This window comes from Telmatherina bonti (genome assembly GCF_933228915.1).
Source record: "Telmatherina bonti genome assembly, chromosome: 14".
Taxonomy (NCBI): Eukaryota; Metazoa; Chordata; class Actinopteri; order Atheriniformes; family Telmatherinidae; genus Telmatherina; species Telmatherina bonti.
This window is the reverse complement of record NC_136612.1, coordinates 14,933,373-14,957,905: the sequence shown is the minus strand read 5'-3', so window position 1 is coordinate 14,957,905 and position 24,533 is coordinate 14,933,373. Positions and strand designations below refer to the sequence as shown.

General features: G+C 39.1%; 3 protein-coding genes across 3 annotated transcripts in view; 1 reads left to right on the top strand and 2 right to left on the bottom strand.

Annotated features, from left to right (window-relative positions):
* The first annotated feature begins 2,572 nt into the window (after positions 1-2,572).
* Positions 2,573-5,292, top strand: kdelr3 (KDEL endoplasmic reticulum protein retention receptor 3). The gene is made up of 5 exons (XM_079252835.1): positions 2,573-2,949; positions 3,353-3,453; positions 3,698-3,856; positions 3,977-4,229; positions 4,429-5,292. Exons 1-5 carry the CDS (start codon positions 2,859-2,861, stop codon positions 4,470-4,472), a joined length of 648 nt encoding a protein of 215 aa, XP_079108961.1. The 5' UTR covers positions 2,573-2,858; the 3' UTR covers positions 4,473-5,292.
* Positions 5,293-5,530: 238 nt separating this feature from the next.
* On the bottom strand, positions 5,531-6,802 carry LOC306765279 (GTPase IMAP family member 9-like; the record flags this gene model as incomplete). Its single annotated transcript, XM_079252686.1, has 2 exons — positions 5,531-6,552; positions 6,772-6,802. The coding sequence occupies 2 exons, from the start codon at positions 6,800-6,802 to the stop codon at positions 5,531-5,533; spliced, it is 1,053 nt and encodes a 350-aa protein (XP_079108812.1).
* Positions 6,803-6,919: 117 nt separating this feature from the next.
* LOC306765278 (ankyrin repeat and fibronectin type-III domain-containing protein 1) overlaps positions 6,920-24,533 on the bottom strand; it is a gene marked incomplete at both ends in the record, with an annotated part of 29,857 nt that continues 12,243 nt past the window's right edge. The window contains 8 exons of the mRNA XM_079252685.1: positions 6,920-6,985; positions 10,817-10,905; positions 12,014-12,697; positions 22,380-22,584; positions 22,695-22,861; positions 23,442-23,604; positions 23,734-23,911; positions 24,085-24,251. Of these exons, the coding sequence (XP_079108811.1) occupies positions 6,920-6,985; positions 10,817-10,905; positions 12,014-12,697; positions 22,380-22,584; positions 22,695-22,861; positions 23,442-23,604; positions 23,734-23,911; positions 24,085-24,251 (1,719 nt within the window). The remainder of the gene's footprint in view (positions 6,986-10,816; positions 10,906-12,013; positions 12,698-22,379; positions 22,585-22,694; positions 22,862-23,441; positions 23,605-23,733; positions 23,912-24,084; positions 24,252-24,533) is intronic.

Here is a 24,533-nt window from a genome sequence, read left to right as displayed (position 1 = left end):
TTTTGGCATTTGTTTATTTTATTTCTCCATCTTCTTACATCATTCCAGAGTGGCAATGATTTTACCCTCAAAATTTTATAATTTCTTAGAGCTGAAATACAAAAACAAATCTACCTGGAAGGAAAACAAATGCCACTAATGAGACAAAACAAAAAAATATTTTGGATTCTTGTTAAATCAAAAGCCATCAGTCGTAAGTATTCAGGCCTTCATGGTTGAAAATTGCTTTAAAATGCAGTTAGCTAATTCATACAAATTGGATAATAAATTTTACAATCAATAATTTAATCTGCCATAATAAAGACTTTTGAATAACCTCAAAACCTTAAACTCTTAGACACATTTTTCAATCACAAATAATTCTTAGTTTGTTTGCTAACTGCTAAATGCTAGCATTGTAACATGCTAAGATGCTAGCACTGAATGAGCTAAAGACTTAAGTGAGCACTTTGGTACTACTATGTCAATCTAGCCATATTTGTGTGTGTACACATACAACCTTATACCCCCCTCCCAAACACTGGAGAAATGTTCCCTCTAATTATAAAATACTCAAGTAAAAAAAACATTTTACTTTGCCCATCTGCTCATTTGAAAAGTTTCTAAAATTCTCCGGTTCCTTTTCAGCACCCCGTGTTTAAAGTGTTACTTAGCTTTCAATAATAATCACAGCCTATCTCCACATAGTATAAGCAGTAAAAAGCCATCTTTACAGGGTGACTGTTGAAACCATGAAGCAGTGGTTTTCAGCAGTCAAACACTAATTAACTTGATGCAGTTCCAGTGCAAAGTGATGGGAATTAAAAAGGGGATACACTGAACCAACAATCTCAGGAGAAGATGACCAGGCAGACAGACTCTCCAGACTGTGTGTATGTATAAATAGCTTCTAATCAGGCCCAGTTGTCAGATTAGTTGCCCTAACCTTTTGCTCAGCTCACACTCATTATGGTAACCTATGTATGGGTCAGCTCTGTCTAGGGGATGTCCTCTACAGTCCATTTCCTGCTCTCAGTCTGCTGTGTAGCCTACATTATTCATGAGTTACTCAGGAAGAATTAATAAAAGAAACATTTGTTGAGAATCATATGCATCTGATCTCCTTGTTTGATTACTCATTTGCCACTTTTAGTGCAAGATGTTTCAGATTTCATGTCACAAAAAACATGTCAGTAATATAGTTACAAATAAAGTTGCCCACCAGGCTGTTTAATGTGTTGCTATTAATTCTCCGTTGGTTTGCTCATTTCTCTGTGACACAGAGAATATATTGTTTAAGTTGAAAGCATATCCTGTTTAATCACAGGTGCTTCAAGCACTTTTTTAAAATGTAATTTTATTTCATAACCTCAAATTAATTAATGTACATCCATCAAGGACCTTCAGCGACAGATGATAGAGAAGCTGGTAGCAGAAGTCATTTCCCTATAGCACATATTTCACAGACAGACAGAGGCAATCCAAGGTGTTTGATAATAGAATACAATCAAACACTGTATCTATTAAAAGTACAGAACATTTCACAGCTGTTCATCCTTCAGGGTTAATTTTGATCAAACTTAATTAATGCAACCAGAAATTGGATTTTTTTTTTTTTTTTTTTTTTTTAAAAAGCAAACATATCTTACTCAGTCAAAGCAGAACAAAAGTGCAAAAAGTATTCATTATATTTTTAAAAATAGATATTATGTTGTTGGGTTTTTTTTGTTTTTTTAACAGATTGTCTATGATATTTACTGCAAACTATACAAACCAATCTCTTCAAAAACGTGCCTGTGAGAAAGATTATGACATTATGATGACATTATTGTGACTTTATTATGACTTGACACTCATTCATTCACACAGTCAGTATTTAATTTCAGGTAATCTAATCTAATTTAATCTCATATTATAAAATCTTAATATTGATAATGCAGGAAATGTCAATGAACATATCTGAATAAAAGCTTTGTAATAAAGTATTAAAGGCAAACCTAAAATGTCAATAAAAGTATTGAAGAAATTCAGCTGTAATTTATTTAAATGTTACTTGTTAGAAATAGTTTTTAAAGGCAAATAAATAATTCAAGTAAAGAACAAGCCTCTCAAAGCTGTACTACAGTGCACAAGTATGGATGGATGGATGGATGGATGGATGGATGTGAAGCCTTTAGGGCTCTCTTATTTTTTATAGCCTACCTTTTAATCTACAATCTGTTGCCACCTACCGTTTATTCATAGTGTGCACCTCTTGGAAACGCCATTAATCCCACTGTGTCAAGTTTGCGATTATCAGTCAAGCAAAACCGGAAGTATCAGTGATTTTGGGATTTTACTTTCCACATCAAAAAGTAAACTTCTTTCTTTTTTAATACGATTAACTTCAGTAAAAGAAATATGCATTCAACGTAATAATTTAAATGATATTTACGGGGTTTTTTTTTTTGTTTTGTGTTTTTAAAAAAAAGAACTTTCTTAAACTTTCGCTGACTAAATTGGGCTTTTACGTTGAAAATCCCCAACCGGAAACAGATCCATTTCTTGAAGGCATGTTTTTATCCCTGCTGACTTGACAGCCACGTCACCTCCTTCTACTAACAGCTGCCTTCACAAGCTACTAAAACCTGAAATAAAGAGTTTACCGGCAAATTCTGCAGACATATCATTTGTTTACACGTGCAGGTTTAGATAAGAAGCCCACGAGCCGTTCCGTGCTCGTCCTTTTTTTTTTTTTCTTTTAGCTTTTTCCGTCTCTGATCTCATTAGAGCTTATGTTTGTTCGCGTTTTGCAACTCTGAAGTCTCTCCAGTGGAAGTGTGAAGGCCTGTGAGGAGTCAGCTTAAGTTTAGTCCTGTTTAAAACGGAACAACATCAGCATGAATATCTTTCGTCTGGCAGGTGACGTGTCTCATCTGGTGGCGATCATCATCCTGCTGCTGAAGATATGGAGGTCAAGATCCTGCGCTGGTATGATCACACTCACAATCTGCAGATCTTCACTCCTCTCAGAGGGTTTTTAACTTGATGCATATTGTTATGATTGTGTAGTGTCGCCGTGTTCAGTACATACATGTGCAACTTGTATTTACAGCTAGCTTGAGTACTCCTTAACACACAATGAAAGTTCTTGTAATAGGAAGATAAGCAATTAATGGTGTGTGTTTGCATAGTGGTGACTGCTTGCACAGTAGTGGAGCTACGTGGCACTGTTAAAGATAAATTCCCCCTGATCTATTTATCAGTCAATACTCTTTGATCAATAAAAACAGCAATTTTCCCCTGATATGTCTACTTTTCTAGCCTACAATGTGGCCAGTTTGTGGTATCCCATAACTGGCTGTAAATAACTTACCCTGTTTCTTCCTTGTAGGTATCTCTGGGAAGTCTCAGGTGCTGTTTGCTCTTGTCTTTACCACCAGGTATCTTGACCTATTTACGGTCTTTATTTCAGCTTACAACTCGGTCATGAAGGTAAGTCTGGAGATCTCACTGGGGAGCATTGATGCATTTTCATTATATTACAGAAAACATAGAGGCACCAAGTCCCTAGTTACACAAACTTTGTTTAAAAGTTCCATATAATTCCCTTTATGTCTCTAAACAGTATGCAATGACAATGCAAAGCAGGAAATTGCCACTTGCCAGTTAGACTTTTAAAAACAACCACTTAGAGGCTGGCAGTCTAATGTTAATCAGTGTTTGACTCTTTTTGCAGGTAGTGTTTCTGGCTTTGTCCTACGCCACCGTATATCTGATCTACATTCGCTTTAAGAACACATATGACTCTGAAAACGACACTTTCCGCGTGGAGTTCCTGTTGGTGCCGGTCACTGGCCTGTCCTTCCTTGAGAACTACGCATTCACCCCCATGGAGGTAAAACAAGCACATTTGCTGCATTGTATTTATTCATTTGCAGCTGTGTTCGTTTTCAGTTCCGATCCTCTGAATAGACTTCCTGAATTTACCTGAGTGTGTTGTTGTTATTCCATGCAGATCTTGTGGACTTTTTCCATTTTCCTGGAGGCTGTGGCCATAATGCCGCAGCTCTTCATGATCACCAAGACGGGCGAGGCAGAATCCATCACCACCCACTACTTGTTCTTCCTCGGCCTCTACAGAGCCCTCTACATTGCCAACTGGGTGTGGCGCTACCACACGGAAGGCTTCTTTGACCAGATTGCTGTAGTGTCCGGAGTTGTGCAGACCATTTTCTTCTGCGACTTCTTCTATCTTTATGCCACTAGGGGTGAGTATAAATCTGTTATGTTGTTATTAACCGATCTTGTAATAATCTGAAAGCTAAATGACAGAGATTAAAAGTAAATATGAGTCCAGTTGAAGGTAAAACAGTGTTTGTTCTGGTAAAGTAAACGGAGGAGTGGAGAAGGTTGATAACTTGCCATGTGTTTGCATTTCTTGATGATTCGCCGTCTGCTTGCTTGTAGTGCTTCAAGGAAAAGGGAAGATAATCCTGCCAATGCCGGTTTAAGGCGGACGTTGGAGCTGTTGAATCACCCATCTGTGCCTGCCATGGTTCAGCATCTGAACAAAGACCTCGGCTTTCAAACTCACTTATTTTCAGCATTGTGACAAAGTAAATGTGTTTTGTTTTTCTTCTTTTGTTTTTTTTTTTTTTTGACATACACTTTATGTATGTTAATGATTTTATAGATTTTGGAGAGTAAATGCTATGTGCTGTTTGGATGGAAATATGATGTGTTGTTAGTATGCAGAAAGAGCTTAAAGCATGCTGTTTGAATGTTGTATCCACAAAAAAAAAAAAAAAAAGCTGATGGTGACTTCAGCATTTATGCAGAGCACTCAGGTAGCTTTAGTTTGTACAGATCCAGTGCTTCTTGTGTGAGCTCTCCTGTAACAGGTACCTAAATACCATCCCCAAGTTAGTCTTAACTCATAATGTATTTGTAAATCCAATATCTTTTCACTTTAAGCACTCTTAAAAAAAACATTTCCTATCCTCTCCTCATTGCCAAGTTTGTTTTTTTTTTGTACCTTTTCTTCTTCTTGTATTTTTTACTTTAATCTATTTTATTCATGGAAAAAAAGGGCTACATAATGTATCGTGTTGTATAAAGCCAAAGATGAAGCAGGCAGCTGCTGCAGTGTTTTGCCATTGCTTCCACTTAAAATCGCAAGAGAAAGAGAGACAAGGAGAGAAAATGCCATTTCATTGTGTGGAAATTTGATAACTAACTGGTTTATCATAAATATGAATTTGTTGATCAAAACAAGTTGAATCGTAAACAATTTCTGTGACTTTTCCTTTATTATATTGCAAAATGGCTCAACTCAGAGGTGTGGTTCTATTCTTTGTTGGCAGTTCACATAAATTGAAAGACAAGATTGTTGGGGTTTTTTTTTTTAAGTTTGTGCACACATGCAGTATTTCATAGTGTTGTTTTAAAGTGCTTGTTCTGATGCATCTCATTTGAGACAAGAAAAGCACATAAAAGACATTTTTCCATTAACTTACACATTACTTCTGTGTAGTAGACATGCCACATTTGTGTTTCAGCCACAATATTTTCAGTGCAGTAAAGTTTTTTTGTGTTTGATTAACACTTTGCTTCCTTCCCTTACGGCTCCTCCCACCACTTTTACTGCCGATCTGATGGAGAGTGGTGATGCTGCCAGAGCTGCTGCTTTCTCCACAACCTTCACCTTCTTTACAGGTTTACCTTTCCCCTCATCCTTCCCCATGATCCCTGCCCCCTCTGCAGCACCTCTCCCCAATGCAGTCACCAGCTCGCACCAGAAAAGCCTCTCTTCTCTCTTCCTGGCTTCCTCTTCCTCTCTCCTCATCCTCTCTGTGGCCGGTCTATGTTCTTCGTTTTCAGTCTTATTCAGAAAGGACTCCACCGTATATCCTCTTTCCCCCAGAATCCTCTCCTGTGCCACCTTTATGGCGCTTTCTGCCTCCTTGAACATCCCGTTACTATAACAACTGCCTCCATTCTTCTCCACAATCTTGTCCACTTTCTTAAGAAGTTGCATGACTTGTGAGTGTTCTGTTGTCACATCATGCCCACTGTTGTCAAAGATATGGTGCCCTCCATGGCAGCTGCTGACAAACTCTGAAAGCTCGGGACTCTCTTCTAGGAAATCCTCGAGACTTTTGCCCTGCAGCTGGTCCCCCCAAGTGAACAACACCAGGGTAAACCTGAAGACTTCAGGACCAAACCTGGCTTCGATCCACTCCAAGGTCTCTCTGTCCTCCTGGGTGAACCTGCTGATCTGCAGTGTCACCAAAAAAGCATGAGGTCCTGGAGAGTACAAACTAATACACTGCCCCACCTCTGTCATAACTTCCTGAGGGCACAGGTGTGTATGGAAGAACCCCGGGGTGTCAATGACTGATAGGCTGCGTCCATTTACTGTCCCAGTCTGTCTCCTGCATCGTGTGGTAACAGAACAGGGGGACACCTCAACCCAGAAGGCTGCTCTGCCCAGGATAGTGTTCCCAGAAGAGCTTCGTCCAGACCCAGTCTTGCCTAGCAGAACCATCCTCAGAGGTTCTGCTTCTGATGTGGGGGGTGATGCGTCACTGGCTGGGCAAAGCAGATAATAATGATGCATAAATGTTAAAAGTAATTTGGCCAACATGCTCAGAAAGAGAGAGAGTAAAACACATAAGCTGGTAATAGTAACCTAAATCTTTACGTTTAAATGTAAAGTATCTTTAATCTCCATATTTTCACTATGAACAGTCTCAAGGAAATCTTAAAGTGAGACGGGATGATGCTGACCACCAACTCACTGAAGCCTACCTTCATGTGACGCAGCATTTTCAGATGACATCCTTTACAGCAACTGCGATAAAAACTATGCCGATTTTTGACCTCCGAAAATATGGAACGTGGTTTCTTTATGTTTTTGTAGTGACTGTAATGTCCTCTTGCTGATATAATTTCATTTCTACCTGAACGCAGAGGGCATCAGTGCGCAGCTCCTGTCCGAGGAGGAGCACAGCTGCTCTTTACGCTGGTAGGATGACGTACACGTCATAAACATCTTTAAAGAGAGATAAAGAGATAAGGCTATAATAAATTAACAATATGAATATAAAACATGAAAAAGGCTCTTAAACTCACTCAGTGTTGATAACCACATTAATGACAGACGGAAGAACGCTGCGTTGTAATTCGAGCATTTCGCCACTAGAGGGCGATGAAAGTTTGGCATGAATTGGACCACAGAGTGAAGGCAAAGCATTCAGCAACATCTGGGAACTCATTCAAGACTGTTGGAAAGCCAATTCACGGAATGCCTCATAAAGCTAATTGAGAATATGTCAAGAGGGTGTCAAGCCGTCATCAAAGCACAAAGGTGGTTACTTTGAAGAATCTAAAATTTAAACATATTCTGGTTTACTAACCTTTTTTTGTTACCTTCATAATTCTACATGTTTAGAATATTTCTCTAAACTGTTTGTGAATAACGTCAATAAACCCAATATTTTTTTTTTTTAAACAATTAGCTCTATTTTTAATCCCAGTCCTTCCTCTTTGTTGGAAATGACAAATAAAAGTTGCGAAAAATTTCTCACTTATTTTAATGACAAGGTTAGTGCTATCAGAGCCAAAATATCTCCCTCTTCATTGTGTGGTTCAGAGGTCACTGAGTGCTCTGTTACTTTCTGTCAGTTTGAGCCCTTGTCACTATCTGTTCTTTCTGGGATTGTCAACAAATTTAAACCCTCTTCCTGTCCCATGGACCCGGTCCCTCCTAGATTTTTTTAAAAGAGGTTTGGGGCACAATCGAGTCCTTCGTAAGGGAGATAATTAATAAGAGCTTGGTCTCTGGGACTGTTCCCACATTTTGTAAAAATGATGTTGAGCCGCTGATGAAAAAATCTGGCCTTGACCCAATGGATGTAGCAAATTATCGCCCCATCTCTAAACTACGGCTGGTCTCTAAGACATTGAAGAAATATGTCCTCGCTCAACTGCAACTGTTTTTAGACACAAATGGTATTTTAGGCCCACTTCAGTCAGGCTACAAAGCTTTTCATAACACTGAGTCTGCACTTCTTAAGGTTTTCAATGACCTGCTTTTAATGAATGATTCTGGTAGCTCTGCCATTTTAGTGCTTTTAGACCTGACAGCTGCTTTTGATACGATAGACCACACAACTCGTTTATCTCATTTGGAGAACTGAGTGGGTGTCAGGGGGACTGCTCTCCAGTGGTTTCAATGTTACCTGAGTGAGAGATCGTTTTCGGTCAGGCTAGGGGACTCCTCATCTTCTGCTCCTCTATGCTGTGGAGTCCCCCAGGGTTCTATCCTGGGACCAATTCTTTTTGCCATATATCTCCTCCCACTCAGGGAAATCTTCAAAAAGCATGATCACTTTTATGCAGATGACTGCCAAATGTACATGCCAATCTCCAAAAGCGATTGTTGACTCCTGACACCCTTACTCAATTGTCTTGGTGACGTCAAGGCCTGGTCAGCTCAAAACTTTTAGAAATTGAATGAGGATAAGACTGAGATCCTACTGTTTGGAAACTCCCCCGTTGACTTGGGACCACTTCAAAATTTGGTGCGCCCAAAGTCACCAGTCTTGGCGTCAAAACGGAGGGTGATTTTTAAGCTTGATAAACAGGGCAATGCCATTTTAAAATCAAGTTTTTATCCCCTTCATCTTTTATCAAAAGTGAAACCTTTTTTTTTTGTCTTTTCATGTTTTGGAACAAGTTGTGCACACTTTTATTTCTTTTCCACTGGACTACTGCAATGGTCTTTATGTACAGTTGTGCTCATATGTATTCATACCCTTTCATTAAAGAAAAGGCTGAATTTACAACAGTCACTCAAATAACTGGAGACTTAAAAAAGGAACAATAACTAAAAATTTGCAAAAATATAATTTAGTAATATAAGATACTGTTTTTTCATTTAATTGAGTTGAAGAAAGAAAAAACCCAAACAAACAAACAAATTGGTCCTGGATAAATTAGAGCACTTTTCTGCTGAACAGTGGGAAAAATACCTATCAACAGGTGCAGAAGTCTGAGAGGAACAGAAAACACCTGACTGTAGCGGAAACATTAAAGATTGTTCAACAAAATATTAATTTATGAGTGATGTAATATGTAATAAATTATCTTATTTGTTTGCTTTTTAAAAAAATATTTTTATTGAACCCAAATTAAAAAATAATGTAATTATTTTCATAAAAATTTTATTTATTATTACTTTACCATTTTAGCTTATTTTACAGGCAGCTGTTTTTTCCCTTCTTTAATGAAAGGGTATGAATAAATATGATCACAACTATATATATATATATATCCCCACTGCATCAGAGGCACTGTTTTCATAATGCAGGAATGACATGGAATGCTGCACAAACTGACATTAAGATCAAATTTTAATCGTTTAAGTGGTCAAAGCAACACCAGTTCTACATTTGCATTTGACAATGATAATAACCATTTACTTAAAGTGATTAAGTTAATTAAGGCACTTTACCAGTAACCATCACCCTGCTCCACATGCATTTTAAAAAAGTCAGTAAGTGAGCACGAACACAATCCAAACCTTTGTGAAAACAGTAAAAATGCAATAACCATAGTGAGACAACCAATAACAATCATCATAAAACAATATTATCATGAAACTAGCCTAAATAAATATCTATTAATCGTGTAAAACTCATTTTTTCTTGTCATTACACACTATAAAAAGTATTTCTATTAACTTTTAGGAAATTAAACAATATCAACCCTGTTTTTTTAAGGTTCAAAGTGATTAATTAAGATGTGCAGTACCTACTATGACCACTAACATGAAAATTGATATTTAATCTACTGCTGGTGTGTAAATAGTGCCTTACAGATTATATTCAGCGGCAAGATTCTTGCATTTTGTCTATGAGCCTGTAACAATGCCCTTAAAAACTATAGTGAGTATGGCGAGTAACCTAAACCAGGTTTGAAGCTTCTGTATTTAAATGTCATAAAAATTTATAAAATGACCTACATGTTTTCCTACATGGTCTAACGGAGATTTTAGGTAACTGACAAGCACAGTTAAAAGGCTGTCTCACACAACGTGAGAATGAACATTAACCTTATAGCATGGTGTCATAAAAGAAACCTGAATGGCAAAAAAAAAAAAAAAAAGTTTGGGGCTTTTTTCACATGATAAGCCATTATCTAAACCAGTGTTTTATAAAGTTTTTTAATTCAGTGTACATTTTCATTATTGAAAAGATCACAATGCACGCCACAAACCTAAAAAGTAAAAAAAATGAAAGTCAGTAGCTACGGAAGCTGAGAGCGACCGGTTTTTTCTATTCATTTTTTTGTTATTTCGAGATAACGAAAAGCGTTTTTTCGTGATCACAGGATGTTTATCTTGGTAAAACAAGATAACTTTGTTTTCACGAGATCACGGGATAATTATCTTGTTATCTCGAGAAGGCAAAGATGGTTATCCTGTGATCTTGAGATAACGGTGTTAAAAAAAACATGCGACTGCTCTAAGCTTCTGTAAGTAGCTTACATTGACAATAGGTAGTTTTTCTTGTCAAAATGTCTCAAATAAGAATCAAATAAACAACAAAACAAAGAAAAACGTCTTTAATGATCTTTAATATTTCTACTCACTTTAGTGTGAGACCTGGGCCTGTTTGGATTAAACCAAGGTAATGTTTTAGACCAGTTAGGTGAAATTGGATAATTTCCTATGGCACACCTTACGATCTCTCACAGCACACCAGTGAGCTGCGGCACAGTGGTTGAAAAACCCTGATCTAAACTAATGTGACATATTGCTCAGAGTTGGCAAGATGTCCACCAACTTTGCCATTTCCATTGGCCAGATGACCTCAGTGCTGCTACGGGGAAAGTCCAGCTCTCCGTTGTGGGACACCCGTGTGTCCAAAAATGTGTATCCTGTTTTCAGATGAGCAATTATGTGCTTTTGAAATGAAAATGTAGCTGTCTATTTGTCCCACCTTAAAAAGCATTAAAGAAGATGTTAACACAAGAGTTTGTTGGCAGACAATGTTGTGCACATACAAGTTACAGTGCAATTTAAAGAATAAAGTTAAGACATGCAAACCTTATGCTGTGTTCTATTGGGTTATCTACAGTACATGCTTATGATGTATAAAAATACTGTGAATTATAAACTGACAATGACGGTATACTAATGATGTTACACACTGTTTTGGCTTTCAAAGCCTGCTATTTGCTTTATTCCTATATGCTGCATGCCAAGTCATATATTTTTCCTAAAAGGCACTGAAAAATGAAGGTATTACATACTATTTTACTTTTACATTTGTACTATTCCTGCCATTCATGATCCAATTTTTTAAGTGACACATTGTTTGATGGCTGGATCTGTGCCTCAAGTTGATTCTGTCTGGTTATGATGGCAGAAAAGGTAAAGATACAGTACACGGATGTGATTCTGCATAGTTTTGTTTTAGCAACCACATTTTACAGCAGATTATTTTAATATTCACTAGGAGTCTTCTCTAATTAGATATGTGACTTTTCACTGAAATAAAACAAGCAACTCAAGATATCAAAAGTGGAAATTGCATGCAGGCAAAAATTATTCGTGGACTGCAAATGAAAAGCTTCCATTTGACTGAATTGTAGGAACTAAATCAGTTTGATTGCAGCTCAAAAAAGCATCACTGTGGCTTTGTGCTGTTGTGAGCAGTGGTTGTTCAAGTCATTACAACTATTATAGCCTATCTTCTTCATCTGACAAGACAACTGCGCATTGGGAACAAAATAAGCTGCAAGTTAAGTAGTTTTATATTGACTGTATGTATTCGTCATTAATTGGTTGCAATGATTTCTCAGTATCTGCATGTCACCAGAGTTTTCTACAGAAAACTGTGCATTAACTGCGCAGAGGAAGAAACACAGGAATTGAGGGCAGGGTCTGCATTTGACACAGGACCAAACCAGCTGGATCTCAGCTGATATCAGGATAATCTATGAGACGGTCTGTCCCACTCTGCCTGGCTTCTCACTGGAATACCTGCTCCCTTGCTTGGAGCCTCTTGCGTCTTTGTATCCTCTTGAGAGAAGTCCCAGCTCGAAGCAGGTACAACATCATCTGCAGCATCAACAACGGTATGAGTGGCTGCTAAGTCTTGCTCCTTGAACGCCATAGTTTCGCTTTCACTGCTGTTGTTATAGCCCAAGATAGGTTGGGACACGTTCCCATCCTCACCCATCACATCTGAACTCCCAAAGTCAAAGAGAGCGTGGTTCTCTGCAATCCCCAGGCCAAAGCTCTCTAGCATCTCCATGACAGATGGTGCAGATGTGCCAATGGGGTTTTCTTCCTCAATAAGGGTCAGAGTAGGCAAGATGTCCCCCAGCTCTGCCATTTCCATTGGCTGAATGACCTCTGTGATGCTTGGGGGAAAGTCCAGCTCTCCGCTGTGGGACACCTGTGTGTCCGAAACTGTGTATCCTGTTTCCAGCTGAGCAACAGCAGCAGGCTCAAGTTCAGAATTCATTAAAGCGCTTGTGGATCCACATTCTGAATGAGCAATACTTGTTAAGTCTGCAGTCGACCGAGAGCTCATGTCAACGGGGTAACCTCCCTTCACAACACCTTCCATTAACACCGAGGCCGCCTCCTCAGTGATGACAGCTATTCCTTCTGGTGCGGTGATTGTTGGAGCAACTGGTGGAGGCGCACTGGAAGGTCTCTCTGATGAGAAAACAGGAAGAAATTATGAGATAATAGAGGTAAAATGTTAAAAATGAAGCATGGCAGTGTTAACTGCTGATAGGTTTAGTTACAGGAAAAAATAACAGGTGTAAACCTGAACTGCTGCTTTAAAATGTAATTTCTTATTTTTAAGAACTGAGTAAACAGGTGCCTGAAAACACTCAGCAATGTTATTATAGCCTTGTTCTGATTTGTGGGCATCAATTAAGTTTTATTTTAAAAGTCTTGAAAAAAGAGAAAGGTATAATTTAAAGAAATCTAATGCTTTGGATTAATGGGATTTAGTTTGAGGAGTGAGATATCTTGAAAGGTGAAATTTACTTCATATGAACCTTGCTTAAAAAAACAGACTTTACATGCCTCAGTTATAATGTTAAAGTTCATGACAGTACAATCTGAAAATGCATTTGTGGAAATCAGTATTGTCATGGAAGAAGGTAACATTTGGAATTGTCTTTCAAATTGAGGCATATATGGGAGATACAGATTATTGAAACAGGTGGTGGCCACTTGTGGTTCTACGGCCTTATGGTACCACATCTAACTCTAAATTATCAGGTTGTGTTCAAGTAACATTGGGGTCATTTATTGAGAGGCTCAACACTATGAAGAGTGAGAGCTTATTTGCTGAGACTAGTTTCATTCCTGATGAAGTACGAATCCCGACCTATTTTTTTTGGTTGTGTTTCTAACATAATCACAAAAATGGACTACATTTAAAATAACTTGATCAAAAGAGGTGGTATTTCAATGCATGAAAAAGACTGTGGTTAAAAGGTTGCATGTTCATATCAAGTGTAATTCCGACATAAGTTGACTAAAGTGGTGGGCAGATTTGCATCCATGTAGGTCACCAACGCAACTCTTTGAGTTATAATTCTGAAGGAAGCATTGTTACACTTGAAAGATTTATGTTTTGGGTAACACGAGGGTGTCAATGTTCACATATATGGAAGATGCATGAGACCAGAATGAGTGGCATGTGTTGGTAAAATGCGACCTTGTGGCGCAATGGCAGAGTGTCTGACTCCAGATCAGAAGGTTGTGTGTTCAAGTCACATCAGGGTCATTAATATTTCATTCCACACACTAAAAGCAGCTGCACAGTGAGCATTACAGCCTTATAGTATTCCAAGCTTCAATTCCCCTCAATGCATTTTGTGTTGTCTCAAGAAGCCCTAAAAAACAATTACTTATCTGCTGCCAGGAAGGATTATGCTTTGGGCAATATATTGGAACCAATGTCACTTCTGATGTGTGGGCGAGGTTTCATTAAAAAACATAGGCCCTGTATGAGACAATGCAGCTTGTATTGAAAATTGCCTCTTAGTGGTCAAAAACACCAGTTCAGCACAGTTTGTACGACCAAACTTTCAAGTCACGGTACAACTAGTTATGTTTTTTGACCTGCAGAAATCTGTATGTCGGATTTCTTGTTTCATTTGTTACGTATATGGGACAATTACAGGAATACAATGGGTTTTATGTCATCACAGCATCAAGACCTTGTGGCACAATGGTAGTGTGTCTGACTCCAGATCAGAAGGTTGCATGTTCAAATCATGTCAGGGTCATTTATTGTCCATTCAATAAAAGTTGCACTTTGAGCATAGCAGCTTTGGAGTAAATTCACATTCACTTTAGAGCTGCAACTATCGAGTACTTTTGTAATCGGCTACTCTGTCGATTATTTCTTCGAGTAATCGAGTACTCTGATTTTTTTATTAATGATTATTATAATTTGTAAAACAAATACTAAAAACTCAACCAAAGTAAATCTATAAATGTATATTTGTGAAGCTGTTGCATGTGTTGTTACTACCTAATGCATGAGGAAAATGTTTTAAAATATACTTTTAAACCGTTTTAAAAGTATCAGCTCCCCGCTGCTGTTTTACTGTCCGTCATCAGTTCGGGTGAAACAATCATACTGAACAGACATACCGTAGGCGATAGGTTCTGTTTTTATATATTTTATACATGTTTAGATGTTTTATATGTTTACTGAAACAATGATGTATTCCCTCCAAACAGCGCAGTGGTCTGAGAATGCCGCGGTGATGCATGAATTAAGATATATCACCACGTGATATTAATTAAACGACGCCTCGAGGCAGATAATTTGCCTCGATCATTTTTTGTACTCGAGCTACCCGAGTAATCGTTGCAGCCCTAATTCACTTCTTCGCCAAGTATATGTAAGTGGCACAACAGGAATGAATGTGTTTACTTTTCCCCATTAGCAGTTAAGAAAGCTGACTCAGACAAGCTGTGCCCATGTCTGCTAAATATGCATTGATTTGAATCAGGGATGTTGCAACACTGTGCAGAACAACGATGCTCGAGGACCAGGAGCATTCCTGCACTAAATGGTTGGTCCTCATGCACCATCCAACTTCAAGTTGCTGTCAGGGTTGCTATAGTAGTGTGTCTGACTCCAGGTTCAAAGGTTGTGTGTTCAAGTAACATCGGGGTCATTTATGAAGGTAGACTCTACATTATGTTGACAGGGAGCTTTCTGACTGAGACTAGTTTAGTTCCTGATATAGCACAAATCCAGGCTTCATTCTGTTGCTTTTGTTCATAACATAACAAGTGAAATGGACTACAATGTAAAAGAACTTGATTAAAGAGGTGGTATTTCAATGCATGCAAATAACTGGTTAAAAGGTTGCATGTTCATATTAAATCAATTTCTGACATAAGTTGACTAAAGTGGTGGGCAGACATGCATCCATGTAGGTCACCAACACATCTGTCTTTGAGTTATACTTCTGAAGGAAGCATTGTTACACTTGAAAGATTTATGTTTTGGGTAACACGAGGGTGTCAATGTTCACATATATGGAAGATGCATGAGACCACAATGAGTGGCATGTGTTGGTAAAATGTGACTCTGTGGCGCAATGGTAGCGCATCTGACTCCAGATCAGAAGGTTGTGTGTTCAAGTCACATCAGGGTCATTTATGTTTAATTCCACACACTAAAGGCAGCTGCACAGTGAGCATAGCAGGCTTATAGTATTCCCCTCAATGCAGTTTGTGCTGTCTTGAGAAGCTCTAAAAAAACAAAGATTACCTGTCTGCTACCAGGAAGGTATGGGCAACATATTGGAACCAATGTTGCTTCTGATGTGTAGGAGACATTGCATAAAAAACTAGGCCCTGTATGAGACAATGCAGCTTGTATTGAAAATTGCTTCTTAATGGTCAAAAAGACTAGTGCAGCATAGTTTGTACAACGGGACTTTACAGTCACGATACAACTTAATATCTATTTTGACCTGCAGAAATCTGTATATCGGATTTCTTGTTTAATTTGTTACATATATGGACAGGTACAGAAAAAAGGGTTGTATGTCATTATATGAGCTGACCTTGTGGCGCAATGGTAGCGTGTCTGACTCCAGATCAGAAGGTTGTGTGTTCAAGTCACATCAGGGTCATTGATATTTTGTTACACACAATAAAAGCAGCTGCACAGTATTTTAGATTCATAGTATTCCAAACTTCAATTCTCCTCAATGCATTTTGTGTTGTCTCAAGAAGCCCTTAAAAAACAAAGATTTTTGGCTGCTGCCAGGAAGGTTTGTGCTTTGGGCAATATATTGGAACCAATGTCGCTTCTGATGTGTGGGAGAGGTTTAAAAAAAAATAGGCCCTGTATGAGACAATGCAGCTTCTATTGAAAATTGCCTCTTAGTGGTCAAAAACACCAGTACGGCTTCCGTAGAATGAGGCGAGACAAGTAGTCACATGCTTCACCTGCTCCGCATTAGCTTGCCCTTTTTTCCTCTTTAACTTTCATTTTACCCCTCGATACTGCTTTGGACATTTGAATACTGAGTGTCCATTGTGCTTTGCTTTTGCAAGTTCAACAAAACCATGTCCAAGACCAAGAAACAGAACGAAAAAGACGCCATGCAGGCTCTCACGCCCGCTGCTAAAGCAAATGCTATCTTGACTGCGGATGATATCACTTCTCTACTGGCTAAACATAAAGATGATCTCGCAGCTGAATTCAAGTCATCATTTGAGTCGCTGACCCCAAAGCTCGACCTCATTAATGCGACAATCTATGATCACGGTGTTCATATCACATCATTGGAGGAAAACGCAACTACAACTGATCAACGCCTTATGAAGCTAGAGGACAAGCATGCTGCTCTGCAGAAAGAGAATAATTGGCTTAAGGAGAAAGTGGCTGATTTGGAGGGAAGAAGCAGGCGCCATTACGTCCGCATTGTGGGTTTACCTGAAAATTTTGGTGGTCCCCGCCCTCCCGTCTTCTTCTCCGAGTTTCTGGTGGAAGTGTTTGGACAAGACACGCTGTCCTCGCCTCCTGAAATCTAGACCGAGCCCATCGGACCCTTGCCCCCAAGCCTGCTCCGGGGGCGAAACCTCGCCCTGTTCTCCTCTGTCTTCATCAGTTCCAAATTAAGGACCTGATTGTCCCAGAATCACGTAAAAGGGGAAACCTTTCCTACAGAGGCCACCCGATCCGTATTTATGAGGACTACAGCCCGGACGTGATGAAGCTACGCAGCGAGTACCGGGATTCCATGGCGGAACTGTACAAGCGAGGATACCACCCAGCGCTACTCTACCCAGCCAAGCTGCGCATCACACTGCCGAGCGGGGATAAGAAGTGGCTCCCGTCTGCCTCCACGGCGAAGAAGTTTGTAGAGGACTTGGACATGGCCTCCTAATCCAGAGCGGTAACCAAACTCGTTGTTTTGCCTTATGAATGCTCTCCCTTTTTCTCAGACATTATGTGCTCTCCAGGTTTCATTTTTGATTATGGTCATGATGACTAGAGCATATTACTTTGTTTACGCAAAATGTAGGGAGGTGTAGAAGTCAATGCACTGAGCATACTACTCTGCATTCTTAATGAGTTGCTGAATGTTCTATATGAGGTTAAAGACGATTGACTTAAAATTTAGTTCAGTGTTGTTCTATTGCCTAATGCGGTTACAGGGAATTATTAAAAGGAAGTTTTACAGTATGCTGATTATTTATAATCAGAGAGGTAGTTGTTGCCTTTTGCAACAATTGTTTTCTTTACATTATTGTCATGTTTGGGTCTGCTTGCTGTTGTCTTTTTTGTTTTGTTTTTCTTTTGTTTTGTTTCTGTCCATAAGACATCCTTATATGCAGATGATCTTTTGCTTTTTATTTCAGACCCAGATCACTCTATCCCACCAGTTTTGTCCTTGCTAAAGGAGTTTGGGCAGATATCGGGTCAAAAAGTGAATTTCAATAAAAGTGAAATTTTTCCTGTTAATTCCTCTGCTGAAGCTTATCCATTCGCTGACTTTCCTTTTAAAGTTGCTTCGCAAAGTTTCAAATATTTGGGAATTCATATTACAAAGGCATTTTCAAAGCTTTTCAAAACTAACTTTAATCCTTTAGTGAAACAACTTTCCCAGGATATGCAGCGTTGGTCCATGTTACCTCTCTCCTTGGCTGGTAAGATTAGTTGCATCAAAATGAACATGCTGCCCAAATTTCTGTATCTCTTTCAATGCATTCCGGTGTTTATTCCTAAAAGCTTCTTCCAGTCATTGGACAGTTCCATTTCACAGTTTTTATGGAACAAAAAACCTCAGAGAATACGTAAGATTCTTTTACAAAAGAACAAAGAATCTGGTGGCCTTGCATTGCCTAACTTTTTATATTATTACTGGTCTGTAAACATCCGCACAATGTTATTTTGGTGCAGTACCGATTATGAAAAACCAAACTGGCTGCCAACAGAGGAGGCTTCATGTAACTCTGCTTCTTTATGTCTTCCCTTAAAATCCACTTCGACATCATATTCTAGCAATGTTATTGTTAAAAACTGTCTTAAAATTTTGGCTCAAGTGAAGTGACATTTTGAATTTCAGGGAATACCTCTTTATTCACCCCTTGAACAGAATCCTCTATTCCCTCCATCACTCATTGACCGAACCTTCGTACTGTGGAAGAGCCACAGACTTGGCTCTGTGAAAGACTTTTATTTTAATGGCATCCTGGCCTCGTTTGCTCAGTTGTCTGCTAGTTTTAATCTACCCAATGCACACTTCTTTAGGTATTTACAAGCAAGAGACTTTATTAATAAACATTTCCCTGGCTCCCCCAATATCCCTGATATGTCTTTGATCGATACTGTACTGGAAATTAAGCCCTCCATGAGGGGTACAATATCAAAAATATACAATCTTTTATTTTCTAGTACCTCGGTTACATCTGACCACCTCCGTGCTGCCTGGTCTGAAGAACTTATCGTGGAAATTAGTGGTGAACAATGGTAATCTGTATTAAAGCGTATTCATTCCTCTTATATCTGTGCTAGACATTGCATCCTCCAGTGTAAAGTTGTTCATAGGGTGCACTGGTCACGGAGTAAGCTGGCACGAATTTTCCCAAGTACTGATCCCAACTGTGTGAAATGTAACTTAAGTCCAGCTAATCTTACTCACATGTTTTTAACTTGCCCTGCTTTGTCCACATTCTAGGATCTAGTTTTTGACTCCCTTTCGCTTGTCTCATCTGTTGTAATCCCACGATCCCAACTGACTGCTCTGTTTGGGATTCTCCCTAGTGGCCAATCCATGCCACCTCATTTTGCTGAACTTGTAGCTTTTCTGACTTTGTTGGCTAGAAGAAATATTTTGATGTGCTGGAATGACCCTCACCCACCCACCCACTCTCAATGGATTAGAGATGCCATTTCTTATATGAAACTGGAAAAAATTAAGCACTCGCTTAGAGGCTCTGATGCTAATTTCTCTAAAGTGTGGTCACCATTCGCAGACCATGTTATGTCTCTTACTCTTGAGATTGCCCCATGAACACAGCCTCTTTATTTTTTCAGCATGCCCTTGCATAATAAACCCATACACTCTGTAATTTTGGTAGTAGCACATATTTCTTTGTTGTTGTGGTCCCTTTTTTTTGTCTGGTTGTTGTTTTATTTTTGGTTTCACTCTTGTCTCAATTTCCATTTTTTTTTTTTTTATTATTTTTTTAAATCTTTTTTCTTTCTCTTTTGTTGTTTTGGTGTATGTATAAGATGTGTATGATAATACTTAGTATGTGCAGCTATGCGCCCCATGACTTCCTCTGATACTGTCATTGTCTCTCAATGTTTCATATTTGTACTTGGAAAAAATTATAAATGAATCATACGTAAAGAAAAAACACCAGTTCAGCACAGTTTGTACAATGACCAAACTTTCTAGTCATGGTACAACTAGTTATGTTGTTTGACCTGCAGAAATCTGTATGTCGGATTTCTTGTTTCATTTGTTACATATATGGACAGGTACAGGAATAAAAAGGGTTGTATGCCATCATGGGAGCAAGACCTTGTGGCACAATGGTAGTGCGTCTGACTCCAGATCAGAAGGTTGCATGTTCAAATCATGTCAGGGTCATTTATCTTCCATTTAATAAAATGTGCACATTGAGCAGAGCAGCTTTCGAGTAAGTTGCACAAGAGGAATGAATGTGTTCATTAGCAGCTCGGACAAGCTGTGCACATGTATGCTAAATATGCATTGATTTGAATCAGGGATGTTGCAACACTGTGCAGAACAACGATGCTCGAGGACCAGGAGCATTCCTGCACTAAATGGTTGGTCCTTATGCACCATCCAACTTCAAGTTGCTGTCAGGGTTGCTATAGTAGTGTGTCTGACTCCAGGTTCAAAGGTTGTGTGTTCAAGTAACATCAGGGTCATTTATGAAGGTAGACTCAACACTATGTTGACAGGGAGCTTTCTGACTGAGACTAGTTTAGTTCCTGATATAGCACAAATCCAGGCTTCATTCTGTTGCTTTTGTTCATAACATAACAAGTGAAATGGACTACATTCAAAAGAATTTGATTAAAGAGGTGGTATTTCAATGCATGCAAATAACTGGTTAAAAGGTTGCATGTTCATATTAAATCAATTTCTGACATAAGTTGACTAAAGTGGTGGGCAGACACATGCATCCATGTAGGTCACCAACACATCTGTCTTTGAGTTATACTTCTGAAGGAAGCATTGTTACACTTGAAAGATTTATGTTTTGGGTAACACGAGGGTGTCAATGTTCACATATATGGAAGATGCATGAGACCAGAATGAGTGGCATGTGCAAAACGTGACCTTGTGGCGCAATGGTAGCACGTCTGACTCCAGATCAGAAGGTTGTGTGTTCAAGTCACATCAGGGTCATTGATATTTCAGTGTGCACACTAAAAGCAACTGCACAGTGAGCATAGCAGAATATATACTAGTATTCCAAGCTTCAATACCCCTCAATGCATTTTGTGTTGTCTTAAGAACCATTGAAAAACAAAGATTACTTGTCTGCTTCCCAGAAGGTTTATGCTTTGGGCAATATATTGGAACCAATGTTGCTTCTGATGTGTAAGAGAGTTTGCATTAAAAAATAGGCCCTGTATGAGGCAATGCAGCTTGTCTTGAAAATAGCCTCTTATTGTTTAAAAAGAGAAGTCCAGCACAGTTTGGCATGTGGAATGAGAAATGTGACCTTGTGGCGCAATGTTTGCGTGTCTAACTCCAGACCAGAAGGTTGTGTGTTCAGTCACATAGGTGTCATTTATGTTTCATTACGCCGGGAAAAGAGCACAACAGTAAGTTTACCAAAATTACAAACCAAAAAGACCAGGAAAAATTCATCCATGCATTCATCTCCACTAGACCGGATTACTGTTATGGTCTCTTCACAAGACGTCCTTAAAAAGAGCAATGAACATCTGCAGCTCAGCCAGAGGATGCTGCACATCACACCTTTTTAAGATTCTTAAGACTGGCTTCCAGTCAGTCACAGGACATATTTTAAAACCCTGCTGATTGTTTATAAATGCCTGGTTTAGGCCATATCACAGAATACATCTGTGATATGTTCATAGAATATAAACCAAGCAGAGCTCTTAGATCCAAAGACTCAGATCAAGTAGTTCAGACCAGAGTCCAGACTAAACATGGAGAAGCAGCATTTAGCTGTTACGCTGCAAACAAGTGAAACAAACTGCCAGTGGAAATTAAACTTTGACCAAATGCAGACACTTTTAAATCCAGGTTAAAAACATTTCTTTTCTCATGCGCCTGAATGAAATGAATGAAATCTACACAGATCTTTCTTTTATTTATCTTAATCTAATTTGTATTTTATTTTGAGCTTTGGTATTTGTGTCGTCTTCTCTTTATAGCAACTGCAATGCTTTTGGTTTTTATGTAAAACACTTTGAATTGTTTTGTTTATCAAATGAGCTTTACAAATAAACTAAACCACTAAGATCTGTGTCCTGATGTACTCATAAGACTGTCCTGCACACTGCTGTTCAAGTTCATAGAGGTTGCTGTTCATCTGCCTCTAAGAGGAACTTGTTGGTGAATCTGATGGAGAGCTTTTTATTTAAAAAAAAAAAAAAAAAAAAAAAAGAAGATTTAAAAGAAGATACTGGTAAATGTGAATGAAGCCCACTGTCCTTTAGATAGATGAGACCAAAATTAAAGGTATATTAAAGATAGTGATCATTTCGGCGAATATTTAGCTGTACAATACTTTGGCATACAGAGAAGTTCATAGTCCATTCAAAGACTGCAAGGTTCCAAGGTCCTGATGTGTAAAACCATTGATAAACCTTTTACACTACCTGAAGTAGGTCTTTGTGTGTGCACCCGATGGGGCCATGTTAGTCTGGCAGTCAAACTCTCTTCCTCTTCTTCACCATTAGGATATGGAGGTGGGTCTCCCCCCATCACCAATCCCAGAGGCACTGCTCCCACCCACTGCTTGGATCGAACACAATGTAGACAGTCCATAATCCATCGGGCATCCCTCCATACCACATCAAGACGCTAAAGAAATAAGAAAGAGGATGTTCAGTCAGCGCTGAGTGCGATTCTACTCACTTGACTAATTTAATTTTTAACAATTAAAGGAGAATTCCCTGTTTTCATAAGCTTACACGAGAAAGTTCACTGATGTTGTTCAACATCTCTCTGGCTTCCTGGACCTCCTTGGTGTCCAGTGCCTCACGCAGAGCCTGCTGGGCCAGATGAGTGTCCAGCTCCAGCCTTACCCAGGACTGGCAGTACTGGCAGAGAAAGTCCCGTTCATATGTCCAGAAGTGAACTAGTTCAGTCAGAGTAGAGAGAAATAACAAATCACTACATCAAAGCAAAGAAAGAGAGACATTAGTTCTGACTGATATACCTTTTATGTTGGATTTTTAAAGAGGGATGTGCACTGAAAAGAAAACAAGACCCTCATTGTGCTTGAAAAGGAGGATAAATGCGCACAATACACAGACACAAGATGTCCCACAGTTTGTTTGATGCTCAGCACCTTTTCATCCAAACTAGCAGTAAATATGATGCAATTTTTGGGTTATTTTTCTTTTGGGATTATTAAAAGTTCTTTCCTTTGCTCTCTTTTGAAGATGACACACCTAGCTCTTAATGAGGCGAAATATAACTCATGATTTCCTCATAAAAGCAATACAATGTTTTTCTTACAAGAGATGAAAGTCTTCTTTCCACCTATTTTAGAGAAACCTCAAGGTATGAAGTAGTACCAGACTGGTGGTCAGAGCACGAGGCTTGCGGCATAGCTGCTCTCCTGATTCCTCAGCTCTTTTTCTGAGCATTAGTTGCCGGGGAAAAATTACTGGCACTATTTGAAAGGCCTTCTGCAGTGACATATAACCACTTACCCAGTTCAAAGATCTGCAGAGGCAAGGTGAGGCCGGGCTCTTTGGTCCCCACCTGAGGCCAGTAACTGGAGCTGAAGTCCTCGCTTGGAGGCAGCAGCAGCAGCATGGACATTTTTTCCCCAAAATGCAGCAGCTCCCGAGTGTACACACCGTACTGATACGCCTAGCAGAAACACAGCAGCATGGCGCATGCAGTGAGCTAAAAGTTCAGTTAAATACCATGATACCTGTAGAAGTTAGTTGCATAATACTTTATGTTAAGAGGAAAATGTTTAGAGGTGGTTGTTTTTACCCTGTAGAGGGGGATGTTGAGCTTTGTCAGGAGATGCGCGACAGCTGCTCTCAGAGATCTGACAAATTCACTCAGGCTGCTGCCTTCAATCAAGCTATCTTCCTCACCACTCAACAGGTTCTGACCACTGCCATTGTGTGCGGTGTAAACATGACTCTGGAGCCATGCCCACTCCTCCCTGTCGCAAAATAATGCAAAACAAAAAAGCAGAACAAATAAGAACATGTACAGGTCTTGAGATAATCCAAAATCCAAGTTTTTTTTCGTAGATTATTGAGTGTTGGTTTATGAGACTGCTATCATTTCATGTGAACAATAGATCAACACATCAACATAGTGAAATTATGTTACCTAGACACGTGGGCATTGTGTCGGACCCGTGTGTGGCAGAGCAGATTAGGTAGCCTCTGAGGCACCAGGACCCTGATCTGTTCCACGGAGCTGCACAGCTTCAGGATGCCCACATACAGACCCGGCTGAGCCCACTGAATACTGTGTCTGTGGAAGGACAATTTCTCCTGGAGAGAAGAAAAATGTTGCATGGTGGATGAAAATACAATGTTGTGTTCAAATGTCTTTTAGTTCCTGCATCTTATTTTTCCTCTCATGTTTTGCTGTATAATTTTATTTGGGCTAGCTAAATAGATTTCGTGCACAGTGGCTCTGTAGTGGACACCTATTTACAAGCTTTTTTCTTAAATATTCATGAATGAGGTTTGTATTTTTGTAAATAAACCACTTCAGTGGATCCAAAACGTTTCCACTCACTGGAGAATAAATAAATATATAATTGAACATAA

What these genes read in the sequence shown, in the direction of transcription:
- kdelr3 (XM_079252835.1), top strand. Translation starts at nt 2,859, where the DNA reads ATGAATATCTTTCGTCTGGCAGGTGACGTGTCTCATCTGGTGGCGATC. An exon ending in CTTACAACTCGGTCATGAAG is followed by an intron (nt 3,454 to 3,697) that starts GTAAGTCTGGAG and finishes CTCTTTTTGCAG; the next exon opens with GTAGTGTTTCTGGCTTTGTC. An exon ending in ACGCATTCACCCCCATGGAG is followed by an intron (nt 3,857 to 3,976) that starts GTAAAACAAGCA and finishes TATTCCATGCAG; the next exon opens with ATCTTGTGGACTTTTTCCAT.